At 41.1% G+C, this 21,523-nt stretch overlaps 1 protein-coding gene across 1 annotated transcript; it reads right to left on the bottom strand.

The window, feature by feature from the left end:
* Nucleotides 1-223: 223 nt before the first annotated feature.
* On the bottom strand, nucleotides 224-19,802 carry ARHGDIB (Rho GDP dissociation inhibitor beta). Its single transcript, XM_045554269.1, has 6 exons — nucleotides 19,671-19,802; nucleotides 10,562-10,745; nucleotides 9,824-9,907; nucleotides 5,719-5,795; nucleotides 2,570-2,633; nucleotides 224-871 (listed from the first exon to the last, which is right to left on the bottom strand). The coding sequence occupies exons 2-6, from the start codon at nucleotides 10,737-10,739 to the stop codon at nucleotides 672-674; spliced, it is 603 nt and encodes a 200-aa protein (XP_045410225.1). The 5' UTR covers nucleotides 10,740-10,745; nucleotides 19,671-19,802; the 3' UTR covers nucleotides 224-671.
* Between the last annotated feature and the right edge of the window lie 1,721 nt (nucleotides 19,803-21,523).

Raw genomic sequence — 21,523 nt, 5'->3', positions numbered from 1 at the left:
CTTCTACATGAGGATATTATAAGAGAAATTACTAACACGTTTAGATTTGCCATTGCCTGTGTCCTGCACGCCCATTGCCCATCGCAGCGTATCAGCGGGACCCATGTGCTCCCGATGATGTAAACACCCCTCTAAGGCGTCCCCTGCCCCGCCCTCGGCACTCGCAAATGTGAACCATCCAGTTGCCATGTCTGCTCCAAGGAAGAAAACAGAAAAACGAGGGTCTCAGAACAAACAGTCATTTTATTCATACTCTCTAGCATTGTTTGCAGCGTCTCCCACAAAAAAAAGAGCCTCATCCGGCAGGGGATGCGACTAGGGGGTTACCGGGGCAGCAGCAACCACGGGGGAATCCAGGGATGGGAAACCGAGGCAAAAGGACTGTGGCGATGGTTTGCCGGCTTCCTGGCCTCTACGTGCCGGAATGGGGATGAGGGAGGGAAGCACGGAAGGATGGCGAAGTGAGATGGAGGATGTGGCCTGGGTGGAGGAGCCCAGCGACAGCGAGAGGATGGGGAGCGCGGTGAGACCGAGCGGGGCGAGACGCATCCATAAGGCCCACGTGGGAGACGGACGTCCCCAGCCGTGGAAGGGGAGGAGGGACAGGGTGACGCACATGGCCGGGGGGATTCTTCCAGGTGGCAAGGTGGGAAAGGGGTGGGGAGATGCACTCATTCTGTCCACTCCTTCTTAATGGACAGGTTCCAATCCCAGGTGAGGTGGTCGTTCTTATCGTCGTCTGTGAAGAAGGACTTGTTGTGGTACGTGCCTCGGGCCAGCACGCCCTTGGGAGCCTCCTCAATGGGGGTGAGGAACTCGTACTCCTCCGGCCGAGGCCCGTAGCTGCCAACCATAAACGTTGCTTTGTCCACTAGGAAGAGGAAAAAGTTCATGAGCGTAGGAGTCTGATAGAGGAAAACACACTGCAAACTGGAGAATTTGGAGTTTCCAAGCCTGGCTAAACAGCAGATTTACCTGGGACATCTGGTTTTTTTTTTCTTTAAAACATTTTTTAAAGATTGAAATGCCTTTTAATAATACAGTTTCCTTTGCCCCACTCCCAAAGGCTAGGGTCCAGTAACCTGCCGTGGATCTTAAGAATTGGCGTTTTTATAAACCAACACAGCTGACTCTGAGTTTCAGGAAAGTTGAGGGATCAATACCCTAAACCAATGAGAACATTTTTTTTGGCTGGGGGGTAGGAGGTGGGGAGTGGAGAGGGAGATAAAGCAGATTATACCACTAAAAAAAAAAAAAAAAAGAAAAACCAAACAAGTTGAGACCTGAGTTCTGGTCTCAGCCCTGCAACTACCAAATTCATATAACATTTTTGAGCCTCCATTTCTTTTTCTAGAAAATGGACTTCTACATACAAACTGTCATTGTATGAACATATCAGTTGGGGGAGATTAGGTAAGAGAGATGATCAAAGTGAGCAGAATTCATGGCTAGAATATTTGAATGGAAAGGGAAAATCAGTAAGTTGGGTTAAAAAAGTGAAGAACTGAGACAAGTGGTAAAGATAGCCAATGAAATTTATTTATAGGTGAATGAATGGGATATAAAGAAGAGTTAGGGATTGCAAAATGCTAATAAAGTTAGGCAGATAGACAAGCAGCATACAGTTGGCTGGTAACTGTTAAATAAGTTCAAAAGAACAGCTGCAGACATGTCACTGTTCTTTTGCCTGAGAAAGGCAATACAGACTTTATGCCTGAAGGAAAATAGGAAATTGAACTATTTCTTCATGAGACTAGGTATTGGAAAGGCCAATCAATATCTTTCAGATCAATGTTCTTCTCTGGGATTTGAGCAATTGATCGGTTCTCCATGTCATTCAGATTTATCAGACAATTTCTTCCTAATCTTGTGTTTATTAATTTGGTGGAACTGACCTATGCTTTGCTGTTTCCCACCTCTGGGCAGAGAAGAGAGCTCTTCAGGTGAAAAGAGACTGTAAAGGTCTTTCATCACCTTCTGCCTCTCATTTCTCTCTGCCCATATGAACTAAGAAAACTGAAACCAGGTTCCCAAGGCATGTTGAGGACTGCAGATTAGGTAATGTTGTCATACTATTTGTTTCAATTAGACAGCTTTTCTCAATCCCAGAAAGGGTATTTTTTTCTATTCCTTTGTTAGCAAATTGAGCAATCACCCTGCTCAATGCCACCGCCCCAACTCCCAGCCCTAACACACATCCCACTGGACAAGTCTTTCTCATCTTGGATTTATCTGACACTTGGGTTTTACACCCATGAACTGTTTTTCACTTCTGAGAGTATTTTTATGTACTGTGTATCATTCAAACTTATCTTGGTTACTCTCCCCTTTATGAGTAAGGAAGTTGAATTCCAGAAGCTGATTGCTGAAGGTTTGTGGCTCACCCAGTCTCAGCTAGGTCTCCTGAACGTTGGCCTTGCTATATTAATGTCTAGGTCAGAGGTGTATGTGTGCCTGTCCACAGCGTTTATTGATTCTTATGAGTCTACAACTCACAATTGTTAATAACCAGATTTTTCAGTATCAGCGAGCAGCAGTCTGGGACAGTGCGAAGTGTGGGGTCACTTACCTTTAACCCCAGTCCGGTAGGTGTGCTGAACATATTTCAGGCCTGACACAATGTCCTTGTTCACCTGTAGGTGGAAAGGATCCAAGCAATTCAGATTAAAGAGGGTCTTTCATTTTTCTTCATCTTTCCTGCTGATCCTGCCTAGCTGAATCTTCTCTGAGAATGAAAAGACTAAAGACTTGGTTCAGAAAAGTGTTCCTACAATCATTTAGCATGGTCAAGATGCAGAAATTGGAGAGAGGAGACCACAATGTTGCCAATCTGGTTTTAATTAGTGAACACTGTGACTTTCATTGTTTATGGGCAGGAGGTGGTTCATTAAAATCTCTCAATAGTCCTCATGGTATTTCTCCTTCCTCAATGGTCCAAAGAATGGCCTGGACCTCCCCCTCCCCAATACTACTAGCCAGGAAACCATCCCTGTCTCAGAAAAGGTTATAAAGATACCAATGGAAAATATTTTGTAAATATCCAAAAACCATAACCTCAGAAATGATCCACCTAGCACATGGAAAACAAACAAGAAGGAGAAAAGCTGTAATGGAAAATCTGGTCTAAAAAATGGTTGTGCCTGCAATGCAACTGAGAGCGGAGTCTAGAGGTGAGACGGGCGGCACAAAAACATCCTTCTTCATAAAAAATTGGTGAAATCCACTTGCATCTGGCAAGCATTTTGGACATCTGTCATTTTCAGGGGTTGTTTGAGATCTTGCTATTTTCCCAATCCTGTCAAAGAAAATTCACTAAAGCAGAATGAAACTATAGACAGTTCAAGCACTTTGTTTTTCCATGATTCATTTTACCTGGGACTGACCTGGGTTGTCCGGTAATTTTATACAGTGGTCATGTCTATACAAACAAATTGAAGTGGACATTGCATCATTAGCTGGAGGGCTTGGTTAACTATTCAGCAATATGAAGAATGGAAGCATCTTCAAATAATTTTTCCCCCAAAATAATTAGGACTCCCTTATTGTGTTGGCCACAGTAGTTAAACAAATCAACCTGTGCCGCCTCTTGTTTCGTTGGCAGTGAAGTAGCAGAACAGTGAACACTGCCAGCTTAGATTCTAAACTGTAACTCAGGAAATCTATAGAATCAACCTACCAAAAGCAGGCAGAATGAAAACAGCTTTATTGAAGAGATGGTGACAAAATGAAGCCCAAGCTTTCTAATGACTCTGAATCCCAGATGTAGCTCATTCCTATGAATGGGGAAAATTAATACATCTTTCTAGATGTCCCTAATCTTGTCCCTTGGACCAAGTGTCAGATGCGACCTGGTGGGAAAAAGATCTAAGAAGAAAAATGGCAGTGGGATAGCAGTAAGAACTTCAACACAGAGTTTACTGTCTTACCACTGCTCCATAGAGGTCGCTACATTTGGGATGGGTAAAAGAAAAGTATGACTATTCATAGTATCACCCTCTTCTGCCTGCAGCCCCTCCCCAGTGTGTCTCCCACACCAGGAGGACGAAGCCTAGGTGATATGAGTAAGAGTGAGGACCTGTGGAAGTAAGAGATATTACATTTCCTTGGGAGGCAGAAGGGAAGGCAGGGGGGAACTAAACAAACCATCCTAGGCCAAGTTTTTAGAAAATGCTGTAGAGTTTGGGAGGAGAAAGAGAAGAACATTGAGAGCAACTAACAGAGCTAAGGAAAGAGGGTTTTAGAATGTGGTGTCATGCATGCAAACTTTCTTGGGCATTTTTCAAGAGATATTAGTAAGAATTTAAATTGCTTTTCAATTATTTTTTGACTTTTGTGTTTCTTCTAACTGTAGTTCCATGCTAGGACAGGCCACCGGGAGGTTCAGCTTTACACGGATAACACAGAGAGTGGTCAAACCTCTGGCATGGATGGGGCTTAGCAGCCCCTCCCTGTTCCCCCCTCTGCATCACCCTAATGTGTAACCCAGACGCCCCAGAGCCACACCACTGCGTTCCTCCCTGGCCTCCCCACCCACAGCAGAAGCCCACATCCCAGAGCTTTCCTTCTCATCTCATTCACATCAAAATTTAGCTGTCACATTTCATATGATAAGAACTGACTTGTTAAATTGACAAATTAATGCAACAGCATCAATAACTAAAAATTGAACTGATATGCAACCCATTCTAGGCATATTGAGATACAATGCCTTACCAAGCCTCAGGTGTTTGTAATGCATGGCAGGAAACAAGTAGGTGAACCATAGCTCATTGCCTATTATAGAGAAGGTGTCAGCAAATATTTCCAGAATGAAACTATTTTGAGGCATATTTGTATGTGGTGAGTGATGCCCATTGACCCTGAATCATATCCTGCACCTAAGGGAAAGAAGGTCCCAGTGTGCAAATAGAGAAAACAGATGGATGGAGTCTTCCTTGGTGGAGCCCAGGCCCTGGAGAATTAGGCTGAGAGGGAATGCGGGGCAGCCAAGACAAACACAAAAAACCATTAAGTGCAAACAGGGCATTTCTGAATTATTTGTTTTCAAAGTCAAGGTTCCTTTTCTTGTGATTTTGGCTACTCATTGGGATATATGGCTATTCATTAGATGTCAATTTATTCCTTATTTAGTTTTGCTCTTACCTAGTCACCTGCTCCACAACTATAATTATAATTTCCAGTTACTTAGCAAAGACCACACTCCCTGGATTTATACAACCATTGAGCAATTAGAGCTGAGGCCCTATCTGTTCTATTTTCCTATTAGTTGATTCATTCATTTGTTCACTTCTCAATATATATTCAGTAGATATCTACCATATACAAAGTTTTGTGTGAAGTATTGGAAAGAAGGGATATATAATTTTACTCTACCTCTAGGTGCTTATGTTGTATAAAGTAGGATTGACATAGATGGTACAATACGAAACAGTGTGGGCCTCATGGCTATGCTAGGAATTCATCGAGAGAGGGGTCCCATGGGCTTAAGTGACAATGGACAGTTTAATGAGTTCTGGCTGGGAAAAAGTACAAAGCAAGAGCAGGTCTCAATAGGTAGAGCTGAGAGTTGGGAATAGGACATTCCAGACCTAGGTAGGGTTGGAGGTCGGGGGTGGGGGGAGAAACAAAAAGTATGCCAACATGATAATGCAAGAAATTTAGTCACTGAGTATAGGAAAGATTTAAAGTTTATAAAAACACACAGGGCAAGATACTTACTTTGAAGTTAATTTTGACTCTATACTCAGCACCTTCCTTTACCACAAAGGTTTGTCTTTTGAGGGCTGCAACATCCCCTGTAGATGAGGATTTAGAAAGAGTTTATCCTTCTCAGAAGCAGGTACACAAATTGATGAATGAAGTTTAAGCTCCAGAGCCATTTGCTGGGGCCATCAGAGGATGATGGTCCATAGGGCCCTCAATTCAAAGAGTATTTGAGATAAGTCCCTGTATACACACTTGCAACACCTGAACGCTTGCAGCTCAGTTATGACAGAAATGTGATAGACTTTCCCTGCCCCCAAGTTTCATGACAACGCTAACAATATATAAAGCATTACAAGTAATGAGTTACAAAGATGATCTTTTCTAATTGTCAATACTAAAAACAAGTTTTTATTAACCATTCTAGAGGAAAGTCTAAATTATATTTTTATTCTCTCTATTGAAAATGATATTACATATAAATGGTCAAATCAAGAGGTAATTAAAGAATATGCCCCTATCCTTCAAATAAAGAAATATGAGAAAATCATTATCTAGGAGTGTCATCTATTTGTTTTTATAGATTTGGAATCTTTGTGGTATTTTCTAGCTTTTAAAAATTTACTTGTTTTTGTTCCTTTTTATCAGTCTAAATAAATATTCACTTTTGTACTTTTGTATTTGCATTTATAATTTCATATCATTTTTCTTAGGGAAGCTCACTGAAGTTATAAAAACTTTAGGTTACATAAAACTGGGATCTGTGCCCACTATCACCACTCCTATTCAACATAGTGCTAGAAATACTAGCCAGGGCAATCAGGCAAGAGAAAAATATTATGGGTATTGAAATTGGGAAAGAGGAGGTCAAACTGTTGCTCTCTGCTGACAATATGATTTTGTACCTAGAAAACCCCAAAGATTCCACCAAGAGTCTCCTGGAATTGATAAATTTATTCAGTAAAGTCTCAGGACACAAAATCAATGTACATAAATCAGTAGCATTTCCATGTACTAATAAGAGTCAGGCCAAGAAGCAAATCAAAGACTCAATATCATTCACAATGGCTACTAAGAAAATAAAATACCTAGGAATGTACTTAATCAATGAGATGAAAGATCTCTACAAGGAGAACTACAAAACTCTGAGGAAAGAAATTGCAGAGTATATAAACAAATGGAAAAATATATCATGCTCATGGATACATAGAATCAACATTGCTATGATGTCCATACAACCCAAAGTGATTTACAAATTCAGTACAAGTTACCAAAGTCATACTTCACAGATCTAGAGAAAATAATTCTACACTTCATTTGGAACCAGAAAATATCCCACATAGCCAAGGTGATCTTAAGCAAAAAGAATAAATCTGGAGGCATCAAATTACCAGACTTCAAACCATACTACAAGGCTATAGTTACTAACCAAAACAGCATGGCACTGTCACAAAAATAGAGACATAGACCAATGAAACAGAACAGAGAACCCAGATATAAAACCATCTACCTACAACCAACTGATCTTTGACAAAACAGACAACAACATACACTGGAGGAAAGAAGCCTTATTCAATAAATGGTGCCGGTAAAATTGGATAGCCAGATGCAGAAGAATGAAACAGGACCCCTACTTCTCACAAAAATTAATTCAAGATGGATAAAAGACTTATGTCTAAGGTATGAAACCATAAGAATTCTAGAGGAAAATGTAGGAAAAATTCTTCTAGATATTGGCATAGGCTAAGAATTTATGAAAAAGACCCCAATGGCAATTGTGGCACCAACAAAAATTGGTAAATGGGATTTTATTAAACTAAAAAGCTTCTGCACAGCTAAGGAAACAATCAACAGAGGAAATCGAAAACCTACAGAATGACAGTAAGTATTTGCAAGCTACACATCTAATAAAGGGCTAATAACCAAAATTTACAAAGAACTCAAGCAAACCAGCAAGAAAAAAAACCAAACAATCATACTAAAAAGTGGGCAAAAGACATGAACAGAAGTGTCTCAAAAGAAGAAAGACAAATGGCCAATAAATATATGAAAAAATGTTCAACGTCACTAATCACCAGGGAAATGCAAATTAAAACCATAAGATATCACCTTATCCCAGTTAGAATGGCATTTATTTAAAAATCCAAAAACAGTAGATGCTGATGTAGAGTTAGAGAGAAAGGAACGCTTATACACTGATGGTAGGACTGCAAATTAGTACAACCTCTATAGAAACCAGTATGGAGATTCCTCAAAGAACTAAAATTAGACCTACCATTCAATCTTGCAATCCCACTACTGGGTATTTACCCAAAGGAAAAGAGGTCATTTTTATCAAAAAGACACCTGCATGCAAATGTTTATTGCAGCACAATTCACAATTGCAAAGATGTAGAATCAACCCAAGTGCCCATCAATTCATGAGTAGATTAACAAAATGTGCTATATGTACACCAGGGAGTACTACTCAGCCATAAAAAAATTGAATTAATACTTTTTGCCACAATTTGGATGGAACTGGAGACTATTCTCACTGAAGTATCTCAAGAATGGAAAAACAAATACCAATGTACTCACTATTAAATTGAAACTAACTGATGAGCACACATGTGCACAGAAGGAAGTAAAATTCAGTGGAAAGCAACCAGCTGGGAGGGGGGAGGAGAGGAGAGGAACAAACCAACCTAAAGGGTACTATGAACACTATTTGGGTAACAGGCACACCTGTAGCCAGAACTCAAGCATTACAAAAATGATCCATGTAACCTAAATTTGTACCCCCTTAGTATTTTGAAATTAAAAAAAAAACTGGGATCTGCTTCAAATTCCTGTACCATGGTGAGGTGGGTAATCATCCTCTGTTCTTTTCTCAATGTGCTCTCATATAATTTGATATGCAGGTGTGTGTGTGTGTGTTGCACATCTCTGTGCATGTGCTTTTTGAACACAGCTGGTACCAATATGTATATCTCTGGGATTCACCTCAGCAGCTTCTTTGTGACAGAAAACCAAATCTGGGTTTCCTCTGCTGGGAAACGGGGCAGAGACCAAGTTTTCCTTGTGATACTGTGAGGCCCTTCTGAACAGAACAGATTATCTTAGCGCTAATTCAGATCTTATGTTGCAAACCAGCGACTGTACCTGGTAGCATTACATGATTTTGCACAGGAAGAAAAGTGCTGGTGGAGAGATGCTAGAATGTGGGGGTAGATGAATTTGTGTGTGTGTCTGCTCTAATGGTTTCAGTTGTAACAGGAAGTGTGTCTTTGCAGCCTCTGACTTCCTCCCTCTGACAGAAAAGCCCATATAAGGTAAAGAGTGGATACATCCAACTACCTCGCTGCTAAGCATAGTGTTCTAGACTCGCACTTTGCTCTGTCTCACAAAAGTCCGATTCTTGAATTTGGTAACTTGTTTTTTCTTCAACTGCCTTTGATGTCCTCACTGTTCTGGTGTTCCTTTCCTCAGTCCTCTCAGATGCCATTTCCTCACCGTCCCCACCTTCCCAGTCTCTCCCCGTCTCCTCAGGACTCAAATCTCATCAAAGGGCTTGACACAAGAAGGTGAAAGAAAATGACATCTTACTTTGCACGCCTTTAGTAGGAGAAGTTGTTCATCTCATAAGAATGAGAGCTTTAAGCTAAAACAACATGTATACAGCAGTGAAATTTCTAACATTATTCAGAATTGCGTCTTGCTTTCAGGTAAATCTTACAGCTGATATAAGATCAATATTTATTTAATGTTTAGACTATGTAAAGATTACAACTCCAGAGGCACACAGCTTGTTTTCCAATATTTCCATCGGCAGTCTTTTTTACATGAATAGTAATTTCCTTACTATCATGGAGATAAATATCTGAAGTAAATACGATACAAACAAATATATCAAGTGTGTATGCCTGCACTCTCTTCAACTAAATAGAGATAGAGCGTGGACTTTTCATTAAACATGGTAAATACTGAGCACTCTGAGAGAATGATTTATAAACTGATCCCAGTATATATACCTCTGGGATTCACCTTACTGGGGTTTCCTTTTGCTGGGACAGGAGACAGAGACCAAGTTTTCCCTGTGACACTATAGGTCCCTCTGAGCAGTACAGATGCGTCCACTCACCAGTAAGGTCCATGGTGATGGGTCCTGGGGCACTCTCACAAACCAGGGTAAGCCGTGTGACAGTGACATTGGGGACTGTCGGGTCTGCAGGATTCAAAAGAAAATGTAAGCACAGGGAAGAGATATGTGTGTGTGGTGGGTGTGTGCATTCCAAGTGGAAGAGAGAGAGAATATAAGAAGAAAAGTGATCCCTCTATCTGGAGTAGAAATGGAAATGGAAGCAGCACCTTCACCATGCCTGGTCTTCATGGCCTTATAAATGACAGTGATGCTATTTCTGCTTCAGGCACTTGTATCACCACCATAATTACCAGTATCCCTGAGTGGCTATGCTAGTAAGGGACTCTGTTAGTTGGGCACTGCCCATGCATATCTTTGGGCCATGTCTTGCTCTGTCATTGTGTATGTGGAAGAGTTGAATGGTTAGGTAAGGACTGAGAAAGAGAAGAGAGAAAATGTGAGAGCTCGTGGAGGAGTGGACTACGATTCAAAGTGGTAGCCTAGAATTCTTTCTAAATCCCTCCTACCTGTTACTATTGCCTATCTCACTGCCGACTTGCATCTTACCTCCAAAGCAGGTTTAGTGATATAGTCCATAACTTTATTCAGCACATGTAAAGTGTGCCTCGCCCACTTAGCCCTGGAAGCAGTCAGTGCTCCTCCCTGCGCTCCTGCTCCTGAGTGGCTGCAGTGTCTGCCTTCTCAGGGACCCCCCATCTACTCCATCCCCCCACACACCTGCTACCACGGGGCCATCTCCCAGCAGCGTTTTCTTGTACTTGGTTAGACTTTCGTCATCTTTGTCCATCTCCTGGAGTTCTTTCAGGGACTTCTGAGGTGGAGGCTTATAATTGAGCTTGCCGTCCAGGTCATCCTCCTCCTCCTCCAGGTGTGGCTCGGGAGCCTTTTCAGTCATTTTGATCTATTTCAGAGAGGGGAGGAGGGCAGCTGATTAGCCAAAGTCAGTGGATATGTGTGCAAAGCTCTTAGCATACACAATCCCAGTGATAATGGCTTAAGGAGGCAGGCAGAGTACCTGCCGAAGGAATGGCTGACTTCCTCTGATTCATTGAATCTTTCCCTGAACAACTGTGACACCTCAAAGGTGACTCATGAGGAATCGTAGACCTTTATGGCACCTGCCTGAGGCATCTGAATGGTTCACACCCAAGACTACTAATAGCTCCTTGAGGGAGGAAACTAGGTTCAGCGTTTCTGTTGAATTCCCCATAACACTTGGATAGTTCAGGCATTTGATAAATTTTCATTGATTGATTTATTAAGTTCTATCTCTAAAGATATTCCATTCTTTTGAAATGCCACAAAGTATCAAAGGACACTTTACATTCTTTTGGACAAAATTGTAAGTAAAAGTTTGTCCTTAGCACCTTTCTATCCATCTCCCCTTTCTGGGACCCACTTCCCTTCTAGTTCCTCCCTCCCTACCCCAGGTTTGCAGTGACATTATGCTCTAACGCCTCCCCCACCCCCCTCGGCACACTCTGGTGTCTTCCTTCTTCTGGCATCATCTACACTTAATGGTTTTGTGTTAAAACATTGAGGGGAAGTCTAGTTAAATTATCCACATGTAAGTGTTAACGAATGAATAATAGCTATAAAGCGTATCTCATAGGGCATGTATAGTCACAGTTTTTCAGAGCTGAGATGAACCTTTGAAGTGGTATATTCCAACCCCTCATTTAATCACTGAGAAAACTGAGATCTGGAGGTTAAGAGAATTGCCTAAGTTCACATAGCTGGATGAGATGCAATGTCCTAACCAAGAGGAACAAATCTCTAAGGGAAGAATTTCAGGCCTGTGGCCGGCAGCCACAGGAGATAACTGCCAGGGAGATATTTGGGCAAGGAGATTATTTTCTGACTCCCCTTGGTTCCACCTGGAGGGTAACTCTCTTCCTTGCCTGTGGGTAAAGTCTTCATGGCTTCTAGGTGACACACCTATAAGGTAATATCTATCACATCTCATCCTGAGTGACTCTGCAAAGCTTTATAAAGTTCCCTGAGGATGAGGATATCTTGGGCCAAAATCAGTTATGGTTTTGAGTTTCCACGTCACTATCACTGGCAACAGGAAGAAAAATAATTTGGAAGTAAAACCAAACAAAAGCAATTTTAACAGAACCAAAATACTACAAAAGAAAAAAAAAAAAGGAAATGATATCCTTTGGCTCATCAGTCTTCTTACAGCCAAATAACAAGCCAAACATTAAAAGTGAGCCTTGACCAACTGTGAAAACAGCATTGCAATGCCGAAGTCCACTTCCTGTACAGGAAGGAAACATGCAGGCCTGTTTCTGTGGCCCCTCTTGCCTCGCCTGAAGAACCGGCACCACTCAAAGCTGAGACTCTAGAGCACAGCAGAGTAAACATAGTGACTAACTCAACTCATACTCCAAACAACACTCGGGGAAAGTGAATGAACTGGCTGGAAGAAAAAATGAAGGATGCAGTATGTGGCTGTTGTAGGTTGTGGGTAGTTTAAGGGACAATTGTTAAGGGGTAAATGAGGAACAAACGAGATGAGATTAATTTGAGGCTTGTCTGGTGACCCCAGGAGCCTAACCAGAGCCCAGGTGACCCCAGGAAGGTAAAGGCCACATAACAAACCTGCTGACAGAACATCAGGAAGGCTATTTACAGAGGGAGACATCTCAGCCCCCATGGGCGGGACTTTCTGGAAGATATCACTTGGTTCTAACAAGTCACATGCTTGAAGCCTGACCATCAGATGGTGACATTGCACCCAGTCACTCAAGGTGATTTCAGTACCCTGTATGGAATTGTAATTATGCTGCCTCAAATCTCAATTTTGAAGAGAATGAGAGAGAGAGAGAAAGAGAGAGAGAGAGAAGTGGTGGGAGGGTGGGGGAGAGAGAAAGAGATCTGGTCTAGGGCAAGATTTGTCGACTTCTAACTGTGTTGACCATTGGTGATTCCATTTATCTGTTATCGAGATCTTTATCTTCTCATTAGTAAATCTGAGATTTATGTCCGTTCTATATGTTTGATTCATTGATAACAGACTCAATATTGTTTCATAAAAATGAGCCACAAACTTATTTAAAGACATTGAACGATGGAAGATAATGTTGGCATTACTGTATGAAATTTTGTTACAGTCAAGAGGAGGGAATTCCACACTAAGATCATTTGGTCCAATAGTAGTATAAGAAAAATAGATATGAGGCCAGATGATCCAAATCTAGCTCACTCTGTAAAGCTGTTAGAAAAAGTAATAACACAGCAAACACAGGACTGGAAAAACAGTTCTCATGGAAAGCCTTTTAAAGCAAAATTAAGGCCACACTATTTGGTGAGCACCTACTCTTTACAGACACTGTGCATTAGCACATCCTGATGTTTAAGTTACCTTTCAGGGGGTGAAGCAGCTAGAAGCTGGGCAATCTCACCATCCTAAAAAGGTCCAGCTGGTTTGATTACAGTTCTTAATCTTTTTGGAGATTACAGGACTCTTTAAAAATCTGATAAACATCATGGACCCTATTCTAACAAAAAAAGGAATAAACCCATGAAATTGTGTATATAATCCAGGGGTTCATAGACCCCTGAAGTCCTTCATAGGCTTTATTGGAGTCCAAGATCTCCAGATTAGGAACATGACCTTGAAACTGTAACTTCCTGGAAACAGGAAGCAGTGAGTTGGGTGTTACAGAAGAAATTTGCTTCTCCCAGAGACTTGGCCAGATCATTGGTACAATTTAGCCTCTAGCTCAGGATCATGTCCATCCACCCAGAACATTGACTATGTAGAAGCAGAAGTTATCGGGTGACCACAAAGCCTTTTAGAGAGGCAGAGGAGCACAGGGCCATGGGGGGCAGTCCTTTAGGGGAAGAATCCTGTGGTCAATCTATTTGATTTTGGATAATTATCTCTCCACTGAACTAGGCCTCCTCATGCATGGGTTTGGGTTCTGGCTCTCCTACCAGCTAGTTGTGACCCTGGAGTGAACGTTTCAACCACTGTGGAGCTTACTTTTCTCATTTTGGGAGAAGAGGGATTAGCGGACACCATCTCTAGATGCTTTACTTTTCTAAGGGCTCTATGTATTTCTGCTGACCTGCGGTCAGGTGTCACCCAAGTTACCAGACATTCAGTTACCTTATATGACCTCTATGTATGAGAGACTATCTAGCTCTGTTTTATTATTTAAAATTTATGTGAATCCCCAAAAGATACTGCATTTTCAATTTTATTTAATTTAATTTTTTCCCAGACATAAAATCATTTTTTTCACCCAACAGCTTTTTGCATAATAAAGGATACCATAATAATAACAGCACATACTTACTGAACACTTATCATGAGCCCAAAACTGAGCAATTATGGGCTAAGTGCTTTGTGTGCATTATTACATTCAATCATGACAACATTGTGAGGTAGGCACTATTAGTTACATTTTACAAATGCAGAAACTGAATATTTCAGCTATACAAAAATTTAAAATTTCTATTCAAAATATGACCCTATCTACGGTGAAAAGAGTGTTGATATAGACTCTAAAAAGGAGATATTTACAATGCACATATTAACAAGAGATTAATATCCAGAATACATAAATGCTCCTATTAGTCAATTTTTAATACTTTATTGTATGTCTTTAAACCATAAAACAGGATATTTTGATGAACATAGTGAAAATGTTACTATAGTCAAGCAAATTAACATATCATCAACTCACATATAGTTAACTTTTTTATGGCGTAACACCACAGTACAATACTGAGTAATACTGAGTACAATAATATTGTACTCAGAGTACAATATTATTAAGTTTTGTACTACATTCTCAATTTTACGATTTATCTCTGGGTAACCTCAGATTCTCCCAAAGCTCTAGCCATAAATGGTATTTGCAGTTTGACAAAAACTTCTTAAACTATGTATGTGTGTATATTTAACCACAAACATTATTAATTTTCTTTTTTTCTCTTCTCATTTTGTGGATGCTTACTGAAGCAAGAATAGGAATTTTATGAAAATTTTCCATACCGTTTTCCAATCCTATCATCTAAAGAATAACTGATTTTATTATTGATAATATTGTAGTAGTTATTGCATATAGTGCTAAGTGCTTTCTAGAGGATTATCTCACTTAGTTCTCGCAATAACTTACTGGGCATCATCATTCTCTTTTACAGACCAGGAAACTAAAACACAGGTTAAGCAACTTGCCCAAGAAGACATATCATGGAAGGGGCAGAATTAATGTCCGAGTGCGAGTTGCCTGACTTTTAGGCACTGTACTCTGTTGCTTCATTGTCTTTATTAAGGCGTTATAATGAAATTAGAGCTTGTTAGTCATCTTGGGAATCTACTTAGGGTGCACAAACAGAGGTAAATGCTTCTCTGCAAGCTCCGCAGGGACAACTTTAACAAAGCAGGGAAGTGTAGTATAACGGTTTCGGTGCAACCCTGTTCCTGTGTTATCTTGTGCAAGTCACTTAACCTCTCTGGGCCCAGTTTCATCCTCTTCATTACATTAGAAGATCACTGAGGCCCCTCCTTAATTCAGTGACTCTAATAGTCCCTAGTTTAAAGAAGCTTGTGGAATGGGAGAGGAAAAGAGGAAGTGAAGGTGTGGTTGGGGAGAGCCCAGCTCATCAGCATAGAACCTTCTGGTTGGGCTTTTCTCACCCTCACTGAGGAACAGCTGCTCATCCACTGTTGCCCAAAGAGCAGAGTTGTTTTTTGTTTCTTTCTTTTTGACTTTGGTTCTTTACACAGGAAAAGTTAAATGGAGAATTAACAATTATATGTTTAATGAGGCTATTGTGGACTCTGTCAGGCCCCAAAGCACATATATAGCTTTCTCTCATCTACTTAAACTACTTCAATTTTCTCTATTTTCTGCTTCACAGATGCCTACACAGATTAATTTTCACAGTGGAGCCCTCACACCTCCATGCTTGCTATTCAGCAAAGCATTGCCAAGCATTAGATATGCTGAGATGGGGACTTAATCTTCTTGGGCTCAATTAAAATGCCAAATTAAATTAAGGGTTACTCACAACACACGTACACAGCATAGCACAAACCAATGTTTTTGCTTGCAAATTTGGTGAAGTTTCTAAGACACTGAAAGTGAAATACACTTGAGAATTTACACCAATCTCAGGACAGAGCACACTGATCTTGTTCATGAATGCAGTTCTAAATGAGCTGAGGGCGAGAAAAGGTGACACTCATGAGTTCAGATGAAACAAATCACCCAGGTAATTCAAAGAAAGGTGATCTTCATGTCTGAGAGAACTAGTGGACTTTGAGTCAAATGGGCCGGGGATTTAAACCCGGGCTCCCCAATTGGCTTATTACGGGACTTAAGCAAGTTACTAATCTCACTGAGCCTCGGTTTTACCAGCACTAAAGTGGGAATAATAATCGTTTTTTGTGGGGTTGAAGGATTGGAGAAAACATATGACAATTCTAGGACTACACTGGCCAAGAGTAGGTGTTTGATAAATATTTGTTCCCTTGCTCCTCACCCACCCCTGCCCTGACGCGGTGTTTTGTTGCACAGCTTCAGAGAAACTAGGTAACTGCCTCCACACCGGCTGCTTTCCCCTGGTTGAGGAATGGCTCATCGTGTCCATTCCTTCCTCCTCAAAAGTAGCTTTTGTTTCGTTGAGAAGTACGGAAGACATGAGAAGTTCTGGGAATTGTAAGGATTGTTTACAAACTGAATCAACCTTAAAATGAGACTATAACTATTATATTTCCTTTAAAAACTCCCACATAGACAATTTAATTTTAGATTTTATTTACTGCTCCCTTTCCTAGTTGAAGCCAGAGGTCACTCTGTGAACCATGAGAAATGTCAGTGGACACAGGCGCAGCCAATGGAGAGAATTCTTTCCGGCTCTAGAGACAAACACTGTGGGGACTTAACTTGTGTCCCCAAGCTGGTTCTGCTAAATGATGCTAGATTGTGCATTTAGGCACACGGGCCAGGCTGTGAGCATTAGGTAGAAGAGGCAGAGATGGGAGGGGAAGGTGGGGGACAGAGAGGGAGAGAAACAAGAGAGAGTTGAGAGAGAGAGAGGAGAAAGAGAGGGCAAAGGAGGAGGGGAAAGGAGAGAGAGGCAGACAGAGACAGAGAGAGGAAGTGGCAGTATCACAAGCAGGGGATTTCCATCAGAGAAGTCCCTATAAAGCATCAACATTCTTTGCCACTCCTGTTACCTCTGTGCCCTGCTGACCAGGATATGTCTGCCTTTCCCCAAATCTACAACCTTAGTCCGGTGAGGAACACTGAAAACTTCAAAACTGGATAAGAACCAAACCCGTGCCTGAGAGGAGACTATTTTACTAGATACAATAAACATTAAAATCGATTCAGAGGAGGGTATAAATTGCCAGAAACAGAATTCTTTAATATTTCCTTTTGCAACAGAAACAATATATGATTTCTTGCCTGTGCATTCGTGGTATATGCTTCTAACCCCCACTTTTATGCAAAGGGAGAAAGAACTCGAGGGATCTGTAAGCTTTGCAGAGTGCCCACCATGGGAAGTCACTCTGCTGGCTACTCTCGCAAGTATTATTTTAAGTAATCCTCAAAGAAAACTGGGCATCGAGGAAGCTATTACCTTCAATAACTCAATATATTCACAAAAGTTTTAACTTAGCATGAAAAGTCAGAAGTCAAAGGTAAATTTTATAACCAGTTGTGCTTAGACTATCAGACCCTTTAAGAAAGCCCAAGTGAATTTTTACCAGCTCAGACTGTGGACACAGGAGAGGAATACAACACAGAGGGATTCCGTAAGTGCTCACTGAATGGATAGATGTTGAAGTTTCAGAAGCACCATGAGACCCGTTTCTGGATATGCCAGTGTAGACTCTAATGTAGGGTCCCAGGCAGCAGTAACACTGACCCAGGAATGAGGATATTCAGAATGTGGGATTAGATAAAATTTCTTCCATGAAACATTTCCTAAAATGCTATTCTGAGGCATTGTAGCGCTATGGATTCTTTTTGGTACCAGTATGTGACTTTAGTCAAATCATTTAACACTTCCTCAGTCTTTTTGGGATTAAAACTTGAAAGTTTTTAACACTAGGCCTGACTCATAGAAGGCACTCAACGAATGTCGGTTCTCTTTTTCTATCTGCATAATTTTTACTCCCCAGGGCTTCTGTCTTCCTGCTAGCTGAAGTCTGCAATATACTGTACTCCCATCAGCTGGCCCAAACCCACAACTTTCCTTCAGAATGACTTTGCTGTCTGAGCTTCTCCTGAAAAGAGAACCTTGATGTTGCTCAGAGAATACTTCCCTAGAGACAAACTCATGCTCTCTGAAACATGGAAGCACCAAATTCCAGTCCAGGCCTGGAAATGCCAGTCGGTTTTTATTCGGCTACAACATGGTCATTTCTGATGTTTTGGATCTGTGCAACCTGGATGGAGAATGAACTGTTCTTCTCTCAAAATTCCACACATCACACCAAAGAGTAAGAGGATCTTGTTACTAAGCTTGTGCTATATCTGGTTTGGGGAGGGATATATTCTTATGAATTAAACAAAACAAAGCCAATGGCAAGATTGATGATGCCTGCTAGGGACTGGATCCTTGCTCCTTATCTTCCCCCAGCCAACAGGCCAACATAGACCTCTTCATTTCCCTTGCCTGGTCTTCCTGCAGCGAGGACCCAACACGCCAATGCTGACTTCAGTGCCCTCAGTCTTGTGTGAAGGGCGGTACCGGCCCTCCGTGTCCGAGCAGTCTGCCCTCCCCCACCTTGGATGAAGAACTGCCTGGGGTTTACCAGACCCACACCACAAGTTACCCCAGGTCTAAACTTTTAGCTACAGATGATGTTTATAAAACATGCCTGCTATGATGTTCTCTAAAAGGGAAGAAAATATTTCAGGTTACACCTAAAAGCACTTCTCCTAATGGCAGCCAAAGTTCAGACCTTGGCATTCTGAAGCCCCCCTACCCAAGTGTTCTAACTGGGCCCACTTAGATTTTTCCAGAACCTGTCTCTTTAATAAACTATTTGGCATCTTCCTTGTTTGCTTTTAGTTCTCTCAGGTGTAAAGAAGGGCTTTTTTTTTTTTTTTTTTGGCAACAACAACAATCTTTCTGCCCATTTCACTGCAGGAATTTAATACACAGCTTTTGTTAGTGGTAGAAATTGTATCAGTGTATGACTGAGGAAGAAATAACAATGTGTTCTATCCTACTTCCCCTTGAGCGCTAAGTCCCCTTATACTCTAAGACAGGATTTCATTATGCATTTCTCTGATATCCCCAGAAAATTCCTCAGTGGAAAACAGTTTAATATTTGACAGCTTTGAACCATTTTTTCCCCTCTTTTCAACCAATCTCTCTACACAGTTTGCTTAAAAACAGGAAACCACGTATCTCCACCCCAGCACAACCCACCATCCTCCAACATGGTCCATATCAGTTTGGATCTACAGTCTCTTTGCTTCAGAGCTTGGCGAGGTGCCTGCTCCTACCTTGTAGGAAACCCCTCCAGGCACTCCCCTTAGTGTCCTCACAGCCCTGCTCCAGAACATTCAGGATTTCACCTCCTGGGCTGCAGTACACCCTCCGCCCTCCCTGTTGTAGCTGTCTCCCCTGAGTCACTGCTACCCTTCCCCGCTCTGACTTCCCCTTCTCTGCAGAACTGTTCCAAGCAGCCTCTCTAGCAGTTTCTTATTACAAAGTTTCTTTTAAAGAGCTGCCCCTCTAAAAAAATAATAACTGCAGAGAGTGGCAGCCTAGTTCAGAGATTCCCTACTTTGCTCTGTGCCCACCTGAAGCCTCCCCACCCGCTTGAGGTATTTGAACTTACATTCAGTGCTTCGCGTCTCTGTCCGGGGTGCCTCTGTCTCTCAACTCTGACTTCTGTGTGCTGGCAGTTAGAACAGGAAGGAAGTTAGGGAGAAAAAAATGTTTTAAACCTACTTGAAGAGGAAACCCTGGGCTGCCTCAAATCCTGTTCCTTTGCACTGCCTATCTCTTCATCAGCCAACTTGAGCAGCAGTCTTGGCAATTAATGGCACAAGTAGGAGCATGACAGCCCATGTGACGTGGAGATGCATGAACGTGCACGCAAGAGTGTGGAGCCTATAGCCACGGGTATTATGAATAATTGTGCAGATATGTCTGAAAATCAGGTCATTTCAGTGCATCAGCCTTCTGAGGCGAGTAGCCTAAAACTAGTAGCAATGAATTCACATAGGCTTTACTTTGTACCACTAACTTCTGCTACTGTTGGGTCCCTGCCAGCTTCCTTATCAACCAGATATGTTGAAAGTTTGCTGGCAGTGACTGTGGAGTGCTAAGAAATTTTTGAATGTTAACTGCATATACTTGGTCCTAAATTTAAGTGTGTCCTTAAACAGGTTTTTGAAGTTTTATGGGTTATAATTTCAAGATGTAGCTTCGTATTGCACCACAAACAGTCAAATGTTGTTTGTTATAGTTTTTGCTGATGTTTCTTCAAAGGAAACAAACAAACTAGCTAAAGCACTGCCTTTGATGAAACCGAGAAATGCAATTACAAACTAAAGTAAAACTTCATTAATGCGTAGTCTTCTAACTCAGAATTTGTGACATTTTAACAAGTGCTAAAATTGACTTTGTACCATATTTGAGGAAATGGTTTATGAAGTAATTTAACTGGGAACGAGTTGCAGAGGCCATGTTTAAACCATTTGAGGAGGCAGTTTTTAAGCTCCTGAGCCACATTTATCCCGTACATTCCCATCGCTGGTGCCAAATATAACTGCTTATTTGGACTATTATTTCAATATTCAGTATTTACACCATATCAGTATGTTTAGGGCTGACTAATCAAGCACAAATATTTGGAGAAACTGACATTTACTTTGTTTTCACCTAAATGTACTTCATTTTCTTCTCTTCATTTTGTAAGTTGAAATTGCAGGATTTATCTTACTCTTAGAGCCAATGGAACTGACTGATGAAGAGAGTGGTGGTCATTTGGTGTGAAAAGGAGATTAATCTGGAAAAATTTAAAAAAGAAAACAGTATATGATAAAAATTAGTAAGGTGCTAAAAACCTAATACAGTTTTATTCCATAAATTTCAAAATAATATAGACAGATGATGGCCCTTGAAACAATGTATATAACTTTATTATAAATAGAAGCAAATACTAACTTGCAGAGAAGGCAGTAAATTTTGCAGCTTTGTACCTTCAAGAAGGAACATATTTATTCATTTGATAGTATTTTTTGAGCACCTCTTTTCTTCCAGGCCCTGTTCTAGGCACTGGTGTGCAGCAGTAGACAGCAACAACGTCTCTGTCGCCTTGTGGAACTTATATTCTAATGAAGAGACAGACAGGCAAAATAACTGGAACAAGGAGTGTTTACAAATCAGAAATGGTAAACTCATGATCTACATGCCGCCACCCATTTCTCATCCTAAGAGGGAACACATCATTAGTCAAACCTGACTTTTTTTCCTACTGAGTCCAGTGTATCGTCACAACTTTCCTTAACATAGTGCTTTAGACACAGACATTGGAGGGCATGGAAGCCGCCCAGAAATCTGTAAAATCAGTATGTATAGACACAGCACGTGGGTGCACGTGTGTGTGTGTGTGAGTGTGTTATTTGGGGAAGAGAGAGCATTCATAATTTTATCAAATTCTCAAAGAGATCCATGATCAAATTC

Source organism: Lemur catta, chromosome 6 (genome assembly GCF_020740605.2).
Source record: "Lemur catta isolate mLemCat1 chromosome 6, mLemCat1.pri, whole genome shotgun sequence".
In the NCBI taxonomy this organism is placed as follows: domain Eukaryota; kingdom Metazoa; phylum Chordata; class Mammalia; order Primates; family Lemuridae; genus Lemur; species Lemur catta.
This window is presented reverse-complemented; position numbering and strand designations above follow the sequence as displayed.

Excerpts from the sequence above, each read along its gene's own strand:
- ARHGDIB (XM_045554269.1), bottom strand. The coding sequence starts at position 10,739 with ATGACTGAAAAGGCTCCCGAGCCACACCTGGAGGAGGAGGAGGATGAC. Across the intron at positions 5,796-9,823 it reads CATCACCATGGACCTTACTG|GGGATGTTGCAGCCCTCAAA; the intron begins GTGAGTGGACGC and ends CCTCATCTACAG. Across the intron at positions 872-2,569 it reads CTACCGGACTGGGGTTAAAG|TGGACAAAGCAACGTTTATG; the intron begins GTAAGTGACCCC and ends TCCTCTTCCTAG.